The 17,416-nt window shown below is 36.2% G+C and overlaps 1 protein-coding gene across 2 annotated transcripts in view; it reads left to right on the forward strand.

The window, feature by feature from the left end:
* The first annotated feature begins 6,783 nt into the window (after nt 1-6,783).
* NSUN6 (NOP2/Sun RNA methyltransferase 6) overlaps nt 6,784-17,416 on the forward strand; it is a 41,368-nt gene continuing 30,735 nt past the window's right edge. The window contains exons 1-3 of one of the 2 annotated variants that reach the window (XM_054592997.1): nt 6,784-7,269; nt 9,216-9,371; nt 13,382-13,461. In XM_054592997.1, coding sequence (XP_054448972.1) covers nt 7,009-7,269; nt 9,216-9,371; nt 13,382-13,461 — 497 coding nt within the window. In that variant the 5' untranslated portion in view covers nt 6,784-7,008. The remainder of the gene's footprint in view (nt 7,270-9,215; nt 9,372-13,381; nt 13,462-17,416) is intronic. The other variant, XM_054593007.1, reaches the window with a different exon arrangement.

Below are 17,416 nucleotides of genomic sequence, written 5' to 3' on the forward strand. Positions count from 1 at the left end.
TACCTAATATATATATATATACCTAACACAACTAAAACTATTATAAGTTAATTTCAGATAATCTTGGAAGAACTGGTTGCATCTGGAATTTAATTCAATTTATTACTAATTAACTCAGAAGTCTGGGTGTATATAAATCAATTTGCTACGTAACTGGTTCAGTTCTATTTTCTTTTTCATGGTGAGATGCTAACAAATTCAGAAGCTTCACAGCCTGAGATAAAATGTAACTAATTTCCGTGAAACCAGTTGAAGGAGCAAACTTAATTGAGAAGACTATTTTACCCCTGACAGCAGGTCTATTTAACACCCCAAGCTAGAGGTATAGCCTGCCTTTATTGCACTTTGTTGTGTATGGATGTGTTTAATGTATTCCCATTTATTCTGCTGAGAATGCATACATAATTTTCATGTGTTTAAACTTACCAATGGCCATAAAAGATCTGGAAAAAATGAGAGCTATGTCATATTATGTTATTTAAATATTATAAAGATTTCTTTCCTACAATATAAAATCAAAGGAATGCGGTATTCCAACAAAAAATTTAAGAATGTGATAATGCTCTTGCTAAAATTATACCACACATAGTCAAAAATTAATGATTTTATTAGTAGACAGCACCGAAAAAACGGGCTCACTATATGGAGAAAATCTTGGATTTCATACAAATGTGAATTTCAAATAGTTTAAAAGTAATAATACTTAGCAGCCAGTACAGCCTGGCATCAACCAATGAGAACAAATGTTTGTGCAGAGCAGATGCCAGCCATTGCAAAGACCAGCATGTACTAGCTGGAATTTAGCCCTGTTTAGTGACCTAAATGTGAAAGATAAAGTTAATATGCTAAGAGAAGAAAATGTAAACTATCTTAACTACTTGTAAGTAAATCAAAAAGCAACAAGTGATATGACAAAATAGCTAATTCACCTACATTAAAATTAAAAATATCTGTTTAGTAAAGGACACCCCTACATATCCAAATTTAAGTGCCATTCTGAGAGTTTCTTACAACTGGCCAGGAATGTTTGAGCAACTCTTGAGAACAAACAAAAACATGGGAAAACCCCATGACAAAATGAGTAAAGAGAAATGAACAGTTAACAGAAAGGGAAACCAGAAAGGCTTACAGGCATATGAAGAAATTCTCTGAATTCCTGGGAATGGGGTGAATGCACAGGTAAACACAGTACTACTTTACACCCATCAGACTGGTGAAAAATAGAAAGTTGGGCAATGAAAGGGCTAGCGAGGATGAGGAGAAATGGGAAGCTTCCAGTGGGAGGGTTAGTAACCATCTAAACAAAATTTTGGTAGACCATTGAGAAATCAACCTGTTTGACCTATAATCTTATCCTGAGTACCTGTGACCGAGAACTTTCCATACAAGCATGGAAGGGGACACCAATTAGGGTGTTCATCATGGCTTTGCCTGTGTGCTGAGGGGTTATAGGTCCTAGTGTTGGAGTCACCTAGGGATCCACCAAGTGGACATACAAGTAACACAGCCGACATCGACTTTGGAGTGCCACAGAGCTGTTCAAAGCAACAAAGCAGATGTAAAACAAGCAAGACATGTTGAGTAAAAAAGTAGCAGCGCAAAAACTATAGCACAATACCACATGTATAAGAAGGATATTCATACATACACAGCACTGTGTTTTACAAGGATACATTCATAATCAAAGACATATAATCAACAACCTAGAATTGATGCTTATGGGAGAGGATGGCCTGAAAAAAGGGAGAAAAGCCTTAAGACCAGAGAAGCCTTGCATGGAGTAGAATCTGAGATCCAAAACAAAAAGGATCCCTGTGCTCATTTCTGTCCTAAGTCATGTGTGTGCATCAGGAAGGGGGCTATAAAAGATCCTGGGGTGAGTTAGACACCAACGGCTGAGAACCTTCGATACCCTTCAGAAGAGTACCCACCGTATGCCTGTACTTAAGCTCATGAATGTGTGAGCTTGATAATTTATTTTCCTGCAAGCTAAGGAACCACATCTGTGTATGTGCCTCAAGCAATTTCACTACCTATCCCTAAATGACACTAAGGCCACTGCTGTTCCTAGATGTGTAAATCCCAGGCCTGGAATCCCCTTCTCAACCCTAATTTATTTCAACTCTTTCTTTGAACATGAACAATTTCATAAAACAGACATTTTGATGAAGAAAAGGGTGATGGTAGAAGTGAAAGGGTGGTATTGAGAGATGTGTCAGGATTGTGAAACTCAGCACACCATGTGAATGGAGTCACAGTCCACCCACGGCAGCAATGACAGCCACACAACTAACCAGGTAACTAACAGCTTCAAACTAGGATCAACAGGAGAGGAGGTCAACTATGCCTTGATTTGGCTTCAGCTTAAAGGATAGTTCTACCTTAGCTTTAGCTAGTCTTTATAGGGCCACAAGAGAACAGCTGTTCTCCCCAAGTCCAGCTGGTCCTCCAAAAAGGGAGTTTCATCGCAGTAACTGATTTTTTTCCCCCCTAGACCGTCCATAAGCAAAAAGATCTCAACTTGATGAAGGCTCCAATGATGGTTAGCATTTTTTAGCAATAAAGTGTTTCTTTTTTTTGTTAAGGTACGTACATTTTTTTAAAAGATATAATGCTATTGCACACGTAATGGACAATGTAAACATTTATGTGAACTGGGAAACCAAAACTCTTGTAACTTGCTTTATTGCAATATTCTCATTATTGTGGTGGTCTGAAACCAAATCCACAATACTTCTAAGGTACGCCTCTATTTCATTATCAGTACAGGGATAAGTATATGACTTATGTTTTCCCAATGTTGTGATTTGAAGCCTTTTAAGCCTTATATGTGGGGTGATATACTCCAAATTTCCAATATTAAAGGCAAGTTTTAACCTTAAAAGTAGAGGGAAAGGTGTGTACTGAGCTTATGCGAATTACAGTATTTAACTTTTCATGATCAGGCATTGGCCCATAAATGTAAATGATTTTGTGTTTGTGTTAACAGAGGCTTAAAGGAACGTTAATAAACATTATTAAACAACAAACTTTAGGTTTTGTAATTTACCTTCAATTGTTACACATGGACATAAACCTCATTCTTTTTTTTTTCTTTTTCCTGGCTATCAAATTTCTAAGGTAAGTATCTGAGAAAAGCATTTTTTTTTTCAGAGCCTTGAAGCAAAAAAAAAAACAACAATCCTATATATTTCTTAAATATTTTTATGGTGGCCAAATGATACTTTAGAGACAGTAAATTTGAATTCTTTCACTTTTAATTAGGTGGAATGAATGTATCTGCACAACACTGTTGCTATTTTTATTGGTTCTACTTTTGAAATGTATGAAACTTTTATTGATCAACTTTTCTAATATACTCTTGTTTTCTACAATTTACCTGACATGATTGCTATAATATTTTAAAAATATTTATTTCACATTAAAAATTTTTATTGGTAGATTTAGAAATTAGAAGTTTATACTAACTCGAAGGAAAGAAAACCAGTCACAACTGAAAAATGACTATGATTGATTAACAGACTATAGCTGTAGTTTACTTAAACTGAAATGCTGATGTACCATAACTGATCTGTTAGAAATACACTTTAGTTCATATTGTACATTGGTATCAATTGTATAAATCGTAATGGGAATGCTTGTCAAGAATTTAGACTAGGGAATTTTGAGTAATACGCTTTTTAAATGTAGCACTTTTAATAAACACCTGTGTGATTTTTTTTCCTTAAACATCACTTGAGCCCAGACCAGTGTGGCTCAGTTGGTTGGGCATCATCTGGCAAACCAAAAGGTTGCTGGTTTGATTCCTGATCATGGTACAGTTTCGTTTCCCCATCGTAGCACGTACAGAAGGCAACAGATCAATGTTTCTCATATCGACGTTCGAAGATTCTTTTTCCCCTTGAAATTTCAATTTCTTTGTTTTGCTCTAAGTACAGCATTTGTATTTTTTTCTTAAAATATATTGAACTGGAGAGAAAGACTACTGGCATTTCATTTTAATTAAGTAAAGTTATTTCCAAAGAACACTTCAGAAAGTAAGTTACATTCCTAATGATTGCATTATCATGTTCCTTTATTTGTTTATTTTTAGAAAGAGAGGGAGAGAAACATTGATGTGAGAGGGAAACATTGATTGGTTGCCTCTTGCATACACCCTCACCTACCGGGGACCAAACCTGCAACCCAGGTACGTGCCCTGGCAGGGAATTCAACTTTGCTTTGTGGAACAATGCCCAGCCAACTGAGCCACACTGTCAGGGCCAATGAGGGAATTTTTTAAAACTGATATTCTATCTAATATTTCTTAGAAGGAACTCTTAAAAATTAAGATAGTATTGGGGAGAACTGGCTGTAGCTGGAATTGAATTTAATTATTTACTCAGTTAACTAAGATAAAGTACATGGCTTGAACCAAAAATCCAGGGGCAGCATGTTCTGTCAACTAAAAATGAAAAATTCTTAAAAAATTAGAACAAAACTCTTCTAAACCTTTAGGATAATGTTCACTGTGACTTTAGCCTAGTTGGTTAGTCTCCAGATGAGCTGAGATCAATAGATATCCAGCCCTTTTAGACTTACTTTTTCCTAAAAGTAAGAGAGAGAGCGAGAGAGTGTGTGTTACCTTAAGTTTTAGAGTATTGCAAACAGATTTAAGACTGTAAGATTACATCTAAGATTTTTTTTTGTCCCCCACCCCCATTGGAGGCCATATTACCCCATTGAGAACAACATAGCCTAAAACCTTAGAGGGGTTTTCCCTTTTAGACAACATCACTACGCCAACTTCACGTTTGTAATATGAGGCATAACAGTCACCACAGAAATACCTAGCCAAGGATAGTCTAAATGTCCTCAGCACTGTTCACATGGGCTGAACTAGTAAACTAATTTCCAGCAAACACGTGCTTTATCAACATTTTCTTCCTGTAGTTCACACAGATGTCCATTCATCTATTTATCTAGTCATTCAGTACTTGAATGCCTATTATGTGTTATGCACTGGCTATAAAGTGGTATGGTAAAGGCTCCCCCGTCTCTGAGTTTACAATCTACTGGTTGGCCAAAAAGTCTGTATTTTTTCCATAAAGGACACATATTTTATTTTCACCAATAACTTATTCATTTGGATATTTTGAGTATGCCGGCTATCTCCCTTGTGGTAGAAGGTTGATTGTTCGCAATTAATGTCTCGAATCGATCACTATCAACCTCAACTGGTTTGCCTGACCATAGAACATTGTCCAAGAAATCTCCAGCAGGAAACTTCACAAACCACCTTTGACACGTTTGATAAGTAACAGTATCTTTTCTATACACTACACACATTTTTTTTTCCTTTTTGCGTTTCTGTTTTGACTTTACCTTTCTTGAAATAAAGCATAATATGCCAAAAGTATTGCGTATTTTCTTCCATCTTCAATATTAAAATGGCTACAAAAAGTTCACCAATTTTGATGTTTTTTTAAATGCACACTTATATGACAGCTGTCACAATCTAACAACATTGTTTCAAATGAAGTTAAAGACTTCTAGATCCATCTTATGGAAAAACACCCAACAAACTTTTTACCCACGCCAACCCAATAGTTCAATTTGTTCTTCCCTCTCCCTTAATTCCTAAATACAGATTCTGACCATTATTGGTGCCATGGTCACCACAATGTTGAGGCTGCGAAGATTCCTTTGGAAATACCTGGTCTAGACATTTTCCTAATCACTTGAATTTGGTTTAAACATAGAAGAATCCCATGAACTTCAATTGAAGTATGCCATGGTGAGAAGAGTAGGTATCAGCTTTCCAAGTCAGGCGGCCATGATCTTTATCCTGGCTTTCTCCCTGACGGTGAAGCCTTGGAGAGTAACGTCAGCTCCCGTAGCCTCGTTTTGCTCATGTAACAGAGATAATGATAACCCCCTGGCAAGGGTGTTGTATAGCATAATGGCCATAACTTAAACTGTTTTTGCAGGACTAGATTGATGTATCATAGAAAGTAGCTTTTATACTTTCAAAAATATCTTCGTGTGAGAATTAAAAAGACCTAAGCAAAAACTTTCCTACAGTTATATGTTAATAATTATAGCAAAAACGCTTAAGGAGACAGGAGAATTATTTTTAGTTTCCCAATCATAAGATGGCTCAGTGACTTTCATTTTGTACCTTGTCCCTCTGTATCTCTTTTTCTCATTTGAACATAAAAGGATTTTGCCAAAGGTCTCCCGAGCTTTACAGTGTAAAACAACTAATAATAAGTACTATCTGTGGCTTTTTAAGTTTTGCCTGAGCATCCATTAGCCCAGCTCTTGAAAATTTGAGTAATGTTCACAATTAAAGTCAGACCTGTATGCCCGAAATAGGTAATTTCATGAAATCAAATGGTGCCTGAGGTCCGAATAAACTTAGACTTCATCGTTTCTTTGGAGGTCCTCTAGCACGGTAGTTATTGGACCCCTCACCTATTCAGGGCAGCAAAGTCATCAACCCAATTCACACTATCGCCGTATTTCCCTCGGCCCCCAGCCGTCCCCTCCCAACTGCTGGATCTGCAGCAGCCCGTCCTTCCTGCCGCGACTCGGCGCCGTCTCCCCTCTGCAAAGCTCTCCCCAGCTCGCCCGCGGCCCCGGCTCCTCCCCGCCCTCCGCACTCGGCAGCCCCACCCGCGGCGCTCCGGAACTCTGGAGTCATGACGTGGCAGAAATCTGTGGCTGCGGATTGGTTGGCAGGGCAGGGGTGGGCCACGTCGCGGGAAGTGACGCTCCCTGCAAGCGCTTTCTGCCGAAAAATTGGAGGCGCGGGTTTGGAAATAAGGCCTAAGTTAGGTTGGGTGCTGGTGAGCTGGTGGGACGGTGGTTTCCAGGTCTCTGTCCAGTTCACAAAGGATTCGCTCGTTTTGACTTTCGGTTCTCTGCAGCGTGAGGGGCGTCGCCTCACAGTGATACCGTGAGGAGCGTTCCTAGAGGAGCATCGAGGATGGGTGTGGTGGAGGCGAGGACACCGACTAAAACTGGATGCGCTGTTCCTTCGCACTTTCGAATTTAACTCGGCGTGAGCGGCGCGGTTTTCCCGGCATCTGGTGGTCCCGACACGTTGTGGGTGGTATTCACTTGTCCAGACGCCGCTCGCTGCAATTCAGGACGAGAAAAAGCATCGTGTTGAGCGTTTTTCTTGGAGGAGAATTTAGCAGTAGAAAAAAAATGTCTATTTTCCCTAGAATATCTTTGAGACTTGAGGTGGAAAATTATCTTAAAGAGGGCTTTATGAATAAGGAGGTAGGTCAGCTAAACATGTAAGATGGTATTTGCAAACATTCAAATATTTACAGACCCTACAAATAATAGAAAAGAGTCAGAATGAAACAATCTTTACAGCCTTTGTTTCTTGCTACTTGCCCTTCTGAACGTAGGAAATGCCAATATCTTCCCTTAGGTATTTAATTAATGTTTTCCGAGAGAAGGAGTGAATGACCTATGTTTTAACACTTAGGGATGGGAAAAGGAAGAGGGGAAAAAGCGGTCCTATTCCTGGCAGTGGCAGCATAGGGCTTACAAAGATGTACAAGAAAAGCCCACCCGCCTTGGAGAATTTGCCTTGTTTGACGATACAGGCAGAGTTCTAGGGCGCTTGCTTTGTGGCTCAGGTGCAAGAGGTGCTATAATTTGTTGAGGGCCTCTTAAATGTCACGAGCTGTGCGGAGGAGGTTTGCAGACCTTGTACATCTTTCTCTTGGCAGTCTTTCGGTAGAGATTTCCTCTTCTCTGAGCAGTGAGAACTGAAGGTCCAGAGAATCGTGTAACTAATCCAAATTGACACAGTTCTCAAGTAATAGTACTGAAATCTGAGGCTAAAAATGTACAGATTTGTAATCTCTCTAGGCAATTTTGTATTTTCTAAATCTTTGGTTTTCCATTCAAAATAAAGCCACTTGAATGTCACTCACTTCTGAAAATTTTACTGAAGCCATGACCTTTAGATTTTATTTCTACACTTAATTTCCAAAGATTATGTTATGGGACTGATCAGTGTGAAGAGAGAAAATATATTCTCGATTTCAAAGAACTTAAAATATAAAGACATAGAGAAATGGAGGCATTCAGTATTTTTTCTCAGCAATTTTTAAAAATTTTCATTATTTTGTAATCTTCACTGGAGGTTATGTTACTAATTTGAGAGACAGAGACACATTGATGTGAGAGAGAAACATCCATCAGTTTACCCCGTCAGGGGATGGAACCCCAACCTAGTTATGTGCACTGACTGGGATCGAACCTGCAACCTTTTGGCATATGGGATGACACTCCCAATGAACTGGGCCACCTGGCCAGGGCTCTCACCAATTTTTAAAATGATCCAACATTGTATTATAAAAAATCCAAATACGTTTTTTCCCCCTTGAACACCTGAAACCCACTATGATTTTATGAAAGAGAAAAAAAAAACTTGTCTTTGTAAAAAGTATCAAAGGTAAAGAAACATTCAGGTTGTTGTTTTTTTTTTATACAAACCCTTCAGTAAGTACTAATACTCAGGCTGGCAAATGGTTCATAAAGATTGTGTGAGGCAGGGTATAGTCAAAGATGACAAAAATGGGGAAATCCATGTCTTGAAAAGCTTCAGTTAATTACAGGGGAACTTTGTTGTGTGAGTCTGCAACTTCATTTCTGACATGTACCCTTGCTACCCATCTTTTTGGGACGGTATCTATTTATTATACTTACTAATAACCATTTAAAAAGCTGATGTCTTGCTGGATTTTTGTATGGCACTATCAGTCTTCTTTAAATTCTGGTATTTTAAAAGACTAATCACCATTGCTCTAGGATATGGGTTAGCAAATAAATAGCTTTACAGAACTGATGTAACAGTTAATGCTTTATAAATAAGTAGAATGAAATCCTGAATTTATATGGATAAACATAGCAGCTATTAACACATTCAAAACGTTAATAATGCTTTGAAGTTAAGGCAATGTTTTTCTAAGCCTTTATGTTGGGCATTTTGTTAGATGTTTATTATCACAGTCAAACCCAAGAACCTTGTGAAGTAGGTTTGCCATTTCCCAAGTGTTATTAACACATAAACAATACAGCAAAATGAAATGGAACTGAATAATTGCTGAAAGGGATTCATAAGTTGAAACATATATATGCATGTTCTGCTTAATACTTTTAATTTGTATAATGAAATTGAAATAATAACTTACTCTTTTTTTTTCCAGGTTGTGTTGGCTTTTGGTAAACAAGAAGCAGAAAAGAAGTTTGAAACTCTGTTAAATCACTTGTCACACCCTCCATCATTCACAACTGTCAGAGTTAATACACATCTGGCCTCAGTGCAACATGTGAAAGCTCTGTTATTTGATGAACTTCAGAAGGTTTGTTCAAATTTTTTATGTCATTATGAACATAATTACATTTATACAACCTATGTCATGTTGCTCCCCATTAAAATCCTATGAATGACATAATACTATTTTACAAATAAAGAAATTAAGGATCATGAATGGTAAATTCTCCAAGCTTACAGAGTGAGTGGTAATACTAGACTATGTAGCTAGCACTTCTGATTTTGAATTTATTTTTAGTGATTGGATAGGTCACCCAGCCCTTTGGGCTTCAGTTGCTTCATCATTAAAATACATGTGAAGAAGTCCAGTCTAATCCTAGAAGTCTGTAGTTTTTTTAGTAAGCAGTGTGTAATTTTCAGGAGGGCAGATTGTATAGCTGAGGTAAGCCCAGGGGTAGGGCAGAACCTACTGATTACCTGTAAGCTTTTGTTTTTAATTGACATTAAAAAACAAAACAAAACGAAACAAAAACCTGATGGAGAAGTACATTATTGTCTTAATAAAAGCATGAAATTAAAACAGTATGAAAAAGACATTTTTTTAGACCCTGGTCAAGTAGCTCTGTTGGAGCATCCTCCCCGTCCGCCAAGGGTGTGTGTTTGATCGTGGATCAGGGCCCATACCAGGATCAACCAATGAGTGCATAAATAAATGAAATAACAAATCAATGTCTGCCTGTCTCTCTCTTTCTCTCCCCGCCTTTCTCTCCTTCCTCTCTCTCTTAAATTAATAAAAATAAATAAAAATAATATATTTTTAAAATAAAATTATTTTTTGTTCAATAAAGTATTTTGGCAAAATACTGATTTTATGAATGTGAAAACATCATGGCATTTTATAAGTTCTAAACATAAAAATAGTATTTGAATTATATTGTCATAATTTGCTTTCAAAAGCTGTACATTTTGTGTTTCATCCACTGCATTGAAATTGCCTCCAAAGAAATGTAAAATGGTGAAAAATAGATGCCTGATGGGGGTACTACAAATTGCATTTTGTAATTATTACAGCTCTTAGAACAATTAACTTGCAGGTGTCAGCAGACCTATTTCTATCTGATTATGTAAATTAAAAGCAAGAGGCAGGGATGATTGAAGGGCTTCCATTTGTATATCACTGTTATCAGTCTGCTCTAGCTACAGTATTCAGAAACTTTAAGAAAAATATCATTAGTGTTGAGTCTCTTTAAGAACAGTTCTATAGATTTCCAGTTGTGAGTTGATGACTATGTTGTAAGAAGAACCAGCTGTGGTATCTGAGTGTAAGACTTGGAGAAAAATTAACCTGAGTTTTAATTATTGATAGTAATAATTTCATTGAGATTAATGATGTTAGGCATAAAATATAACCAGTTCCTCTGAGCAACTAAATTGTTGCTTTTATGTTACCATGCATATATGCTTTTAGCTTGAAGAAAAGAAATTGTTTGAGGCCAATCAGGTGTCCATCACTGAGGAAGATCCAGATTGTTTCCTTTGCTAGCAAATTATTCCTAAAGTTTAGATATTGTAGTCTCCCAGACTGATGGGTATACGACATCTCATGGACTAGTATTGAAGATAAGACAGAATCACTCTGGATGGGCTTTGAATCACTTTCCTTAAAGGTAAGATTAGACAGAGAAGACAAGGTCTTAAGCATTACATAGGAAATTGAGGGTATAGTAGTTCTAATTGCTAGCAGGAAAGGGGACTTGGAAGATGTTTTAGACTATAAATTTTCTTATTGCGTTCATATTCCAAAGCTATTGTGTGTCCTAAAGAAAAGTCCTGAATGGGATGATATAGGAGTAGGCACTTTGTCCCCAAATTTCTCTGGGCCACATATTGACATTTAATAATTTATAATTTAGTTGGTGGGAATGTGGAGAAACTGGAACCTTCATACTTTGCAAACGGGGATGTCAGATGGCCTCTTTGGAAAATAATTTGATAGTCTCTTAAAACATTATGCATAAACTTAGTACAACCAAAGAGTGGAACAAAAACATATATCCATACAAATACTTGAACATTATGGCAGCATTTTTCATAATATCTAAAAGGTAGGAACTATCCAAATGCCTGTCAACTGGTGAATAGAAAAACAAAATGTAGTATATTCTTGCAGTGGAATACTATTCAGCAATGAAGGTAATAGACTGATACGTACTTCAACATTGTTGAACCTCAGAAACATTACTGTAAGTGAAAGAATCCAGACAAAGGACATTACATATAGTATGATTTAATTTATGTAAAATGTCTAGAAAAGACAAGTTTATAGAGAAAGAAACTAGTGGTTGCCTACGGTTAGAGCTAGGAACATGGCTTGGCTACAAGTGGGCCTAAGGAAGTTTACTGTGGTGATGGATGTTATCTAAAACTGAACTGGGGTGATGGTTGCTCGGCTCTTTAAGTTTACTCAGAATCATTGAATTGTACATTTAAAATGGACGCATTTTATGATATGTAAATTAAAGCTCAATAAGGCTGTTTTTAAAGAGGGCATGAGGCAGAAACAAAAAGCAGGTTTAAAAAGATAGGTTTAAAAATAAGTTTGTGTTTTATGAATGTTATGCACATAGGTGTGGTATTACGAGTTTTATTTCTGTATCATTTTCACATCTGACAGAAAAGAGAATAATCTTGGCTTCAGAAGGATTGATCTCTCTATAAAATATTTCTATAGTGTAAAGCAAATAGTACTCCTAAAAATAAACAAAAACAAATGACAAAGGTCATTATCTTTCCTTTCTTTGGAAAGATCAGTTTACCAGAGCCTGGATCCTGTAAGACCATCAGATAATGAGAAAGAGAAAAAAATGGAGAGGTGACTAATCGAATAAGACCTGTTGACTTGATAGAAATGTAATTAGATTTCTAAAATATGAATAATTTTTCTTACCGACTTACAAATAAGTTAATTTTAGAAGTTCTTTTCTAGGTAGTATATGGGTGCTACAGGGCAAAGAAAGTATCTATTATTACTACTGTTCTTTCATGTAGTATGTGAAAATTAATGTGTTGACAATCTCTAGTCTGCATAGCAGACTTGGTCTCAAATATATGCATGTTGTCCTTTGATGGAATATACAGTCCTTGCTATCCAATCCACCATTCTGTTCTTTTTTTCTTGCTGTGTGGAGTGCCCAGTCATCTTTTGCCGGCAGCAGTGGTGTGCTTATACTCATTCAACAGCCCATTTCTGGGAAACAACCCTTTGTGATGTTTTGCCAATTTAAGTTGTGTAAATACCCGCACTGTGTTCAATTTCAAGCTGCCAGCATGACCACGGAGTTGGGAAGTGATGCCTGCAGTTGGCTGCGATGAGGCTGTGTGAGCTGGCTTCAGCGCCTGTACCGATGGCCCTGAACCTGCTTCCAGTCTAACAGCCATATGTTCATATTCAGTATGATAGAGGATATTGAAAGTCCTGAACCTTTGCCAAAAAAAACACTTATTTCCCTCATCAAAATCAACATGGCACAATGATAGTGTATAATAAATTGTAGTTAATAATCGCAATATTTAGTGTCTTATTCAAAAGTTTTTCTCAAATGAGTCCTACATGTAGTTCTGTATAGGACATGTTTTTAAAGCAAGTCTCTTAAAATAAACGTGGTTTGTATTTCTAAAGCCAAACAGTAAGCAAATTGAAACTCGTAAAGAAGTCAGGACAGCATAGGGGAGATAGTTAATAATATTGTAATAACTGTGTAATAACAGTGCCAGGTAGAAACTAGACTTATTGTGGCGGGGGGTTGTTCACTTCATAAATTATATAATTGTCTAACCACTGTGCTATGCACCTGAAACAAATACAAAAACAAAAAAATATTTGAATGTCAACTGTAATTGGAAAAAAAGTCAGAATACTTCAGAATTATAGAGAGCACATAGTTGTTCTGAAGGCTTTGATTTTTATAGTATCCATGGAATAACATGAAAATATCACTAACCAAGCTTCTGCTGGGTAATGATACTGAAAATCTCCATAAACTGAAATTTACCAGGTATATTGATTGCTTTATAACCCTGTGTGTTTACTTTTAACAGCAGTTTAATGGATTAAGTGTTCCTATTCTTCAGCATCCAGACCTTCAGGATGTCTTACTCATTCCTGTTATTGGACCTAGGTTTGTAACTATTTAATTTTCCAATTGTATTCTTCTAAGGAAAAATTTATCACAGGTTATTTATTTACTGTTTGGTGATCATACTGAGTTTCTCTGTTATTATTAACTTTATATAGATAGGAATTCAAAAATTTATAAATGCTGTCTTTGTGCTCTACTATGGAAAGTATTACAAAAGAAGACAAGGAATGAGCCCAAATGCATTTTAGGTCCATTTTGTGTAGTGATTGATGTTTTCTTTCCCCTCTTCTTTCTAAGAAACTTCCTTTTGTTTACTTATATAGCTCAAGAGATTCCACTTCTAAGTTAACACATTTTTTTGTTATAACAAAAATACAAATCAACATGTTTCCTACTTTCATAGCTGATATGTTTGTAAAATTTTATTAATTGACAGTTGTATTAAATTACTATGTATATCCTGTGACTACAACAGGCATTGTTCTTTCTACTCATTAATGTATTTGGAAGGCATGTTTGAAAATTGAAAAAAATAGGCTTTCATATTGTATGGAAGTTCTTTCCTTGAGATTTTAAAATCCCCAATTATGGTATAATTTTTTTATACCTCTAAGAATTATAATAACTATAAAAATGCATATTTTGTTAAAGCTTTGAAGTATTTTAGTGGTCAACAGTAAAGCAATTGTTCAATAAATTATCATTTATCCATGTAGTGGAATATTAAATAGTCTTTAATGTGGGGTTGCTGTGCATAGGATAATTATATTTCGTTTGCTATTAAGATACAACAACATATTTGTGTATATTTATTTATATATAGAAAAGTGTTTGGAAGCTATAACATACCCAGTTATTAACAGGGTTTAACTTTGAGTGGTTAACTATGAGAAGGTTGGATTGGGAGAAAGGGGGTAAGAAGAGATTTTTCACTTGTAACATTTCTGTTTTATTTTTCACCGAAAGCATGTAGTACTTTTACAAGCTAGAAATTGATTTTGTAAGTTCCATATTTTATGTATTTTAAGGTAAAATTTGCATACAGTGAAATGGAGAGATCTTAATTAAGTATACTGTTTTCTAAGTTTTGCCAAATGTGTACAATTTGTAGCCAAGACTCTCCCCAGACAAGGTATTTCCATCACCCCATGAAATTCTCCTGCATTCTGCTTTCCTACTAGGAAACCACTGTTCTGACTTCTGCTATTTCCTATTCAGTTTTAAACCAATCAGTCACTGCAGTTGATCACAGTCACAGGTATTTTAAGGTTTTGTTTCTTGATTTATTTCAGAGTATATTGTGGACATGTTTCCGTGGTGTCCATAATTTTCCCTGATTCATATATTGCTATTTCATTCTTTTCAATAGCAACATGAATATTATATTTCATCATTCAGCTCAGTTTTAGTTTTTCAGCCCTTTATTTATAGACATTTAATTTTTTTTGTATTTCATTATTATCAACAGTGAATATTCGTAGGATATTTCTCTGTGGACTTACATAAGCAAGTCTACAACATCGAATCACTGGTTCAATGGTTTGTGCATATTTTAGTTGGAGACATATTGCCCTCCCCAAAAATGTACCAGTTAATGTTTCTAATAGCATTTTAAAGATTCTGATACTTCCATTCTTGCTAATACTGGCCATTTTAGTTCTTTTAAAATATTTTGACAGTTTAACTTTGATTATTTTCTGTACTTAACTGCTTTTACCTAATCCCTCTAATCCTTTCATCCTATTCTTTATAGTGATATAGGCTATTCATCAGAACTTTAGTGAATTATAAAATACAAATGGTGAGTTACTATCTGAAAGTATTCAGAAGTCATTTAGGATTGCAGATTCACATACCTACCTTGCATTTCTAAAAGGAGGAAGTCAATTAATTTACTTTTTTTAAACTCACCATCACTATGATTATCTCTTGACTTTCTACTATATAAAGGGAGGAAGTTCTTACACTTAAATTTCCCCTTAAACTCCCACCAGCCAATTTTTATTTACTATATTAGTTCTTTAATATTGTAAAAGTTCATCACATTTTTATTCCATAAGCACAATTCAAATAGATTTGATGCTTTCTTTTAGTCCTAATGGCATAGTTTCTTTCTGAGTTCTTTACCGTGATTAATCTCTTGATTGGTGACTATAATCATTTATCAGATCTGCAGCATCTGCTTCCATCTCCAAAGTATGTCTCTCATGTGCTGTTTACTTTCTTGCTTGAGAATTACCTGTTGCCTTTACATCTAAACAACAACTTGGCTGATTATAGTAGTTTCAGGTTACATGTTATTTCCCTTGGTACTTTGTAGACAATATGGAATCAGTTGTAGCCATGAAGATATCCCGGCCAGAAAAAGAATTATCCCCTTTTTAACAGTATCTTGGTTTTTGCTCCAAGATCTAGGGAGTTCTTTCTCACTGAACTTCAGAAATTTGGCTAGGGTGTAGTTTGATTTTCACTATTCTCTCTCAGTTTTTAATGAAACATTGTATAACTTTTTAGTTACAAATCTTCCAGTAGTTTTTTGAGTATTTTTTGGTTACATTTTTCTCTGTCCTCTATTACTAAAACACCAGGACTTGGTATGTTGGATTTCTAGTGCAGACCTCCTGTTGGGCACCCTGAGACAACCCTTAAGTGTGATTGGCTAGAAGGGCTCACGGGACTCAGTGTATAGTCACGCTCATGGCGAACATTTATTACACAAAAGGATACAAAAGCATAATCAGCAAAAGGAGAAAGGTGCCTGGGGCAAAATCTAGAGGAAGCCAGGCACAAGTTTCTAAGAGTCTTCTCCGCGTGAAGTTACCAAGATGTGCTTAGTTTCTCCAACACCCAATTGTGACGTGTATAAAGTGATTGTCTAGTAGAGAAGCGTATTAGAGATCCGGTGCCCAATGTTTTTATTGGGTGTTGGTCATGTAGGTACCCTTTACCTAGCATATACGAGAATTCCAGACTCCCAAAAAGCAGGTATTAAGAATAAATTGCCCTGCTTGTATAAACAGGTTAGGAACAATGTACCACTTTTACCAATAGGGCAAGTTTTACATCAGTGTCAGGAACTGTATCCCAGTCAAGTTTCCAGATGCTATCCAAGGGCCAATCTTGTAAGCAGGCCTTTCTAAGAATAACAGTCTCAAGTCTTTTGTTAACTCTTATTTCACAGGATGGACTATGCTTTCTTTCCTGAGCTCTGCAAGTTAAACTGTAGGATAGATTCAACTGACAAAGAATTACTGAAGTAGGTAACTCAAAGGAATTTATCTAGAATGCAGCAGAGATAAAGAAGTTGAAAATGTGAAGTTGAGTCATGGAAAAATAGAATGAAAAAGGTACTTCATATTTCTAGTGAGTCCTAGATGATAAATTAGGAAAAAAATGGGGGTAAGACATATTGAAAAATGTATTGAATAAGAATTTTCCAGAATTGATGAAAAACAAGTTTAGGAAGTACTCTGAGTCTGAAGCCAAAAGTGAAAAATAAATCCATGTCTAGATACTCCACAGTGAAACTGCAGAATGCCAGAGAAATAAAGAAGATCTGAAAGCAAGCAAAGATAAAAGGCAGGAAGCTATTCAGTAAAGTTGTTAAGAAATACATGTTTGATGTCATGGAATGGGCCCAGAACACCTGTTGGAGAATTGAAGGTGTCGTGATTTGGTGACTCCGTGTATGTTGAGTTAACACATTTAGGAAGAAAGGATTTAAGTTAATTCTGAGGTTTCTAGTTGATTATCCGGTTAGATAAGGACACTTTGTCCAAGACTGGAAACAGGAGGATGGGAAGATTTGGGGTGTTGCCCAGGTTTTGAGGTGTGGATCAGAGGAAAATCACAGTGCTTAGAACTTGAGTTTGAAGTAACTGGGGGACACCTAGATATAGACACTTGCAGGTAATTAGACATAATAATTCAGTGTCTAGAATGGCTAAGCATTAGAATTCATGGATTGTTTTTGTAAGCGATTTTTTAAAAAAGA

This window comes from Pteronotus mesoamericanus, unplaced genomic scaffold (assembly GCF_021234165.1).
Source record: "Pteronotus mesoamericanus isolate MK-2021 breed Mesoamerican mustached bat unplaced genomic scaffold, CSHL_Meso_final contig_130, whole genome shotgun sequence".
Classification (NCBI taxonomy): domain Eukaryota; kingdom Metazoa; phylum Chordata; class Mammalia; order Chiroptera; family Mormoopidae; genus Pteronotus; species Pteronotus mesoamericanus.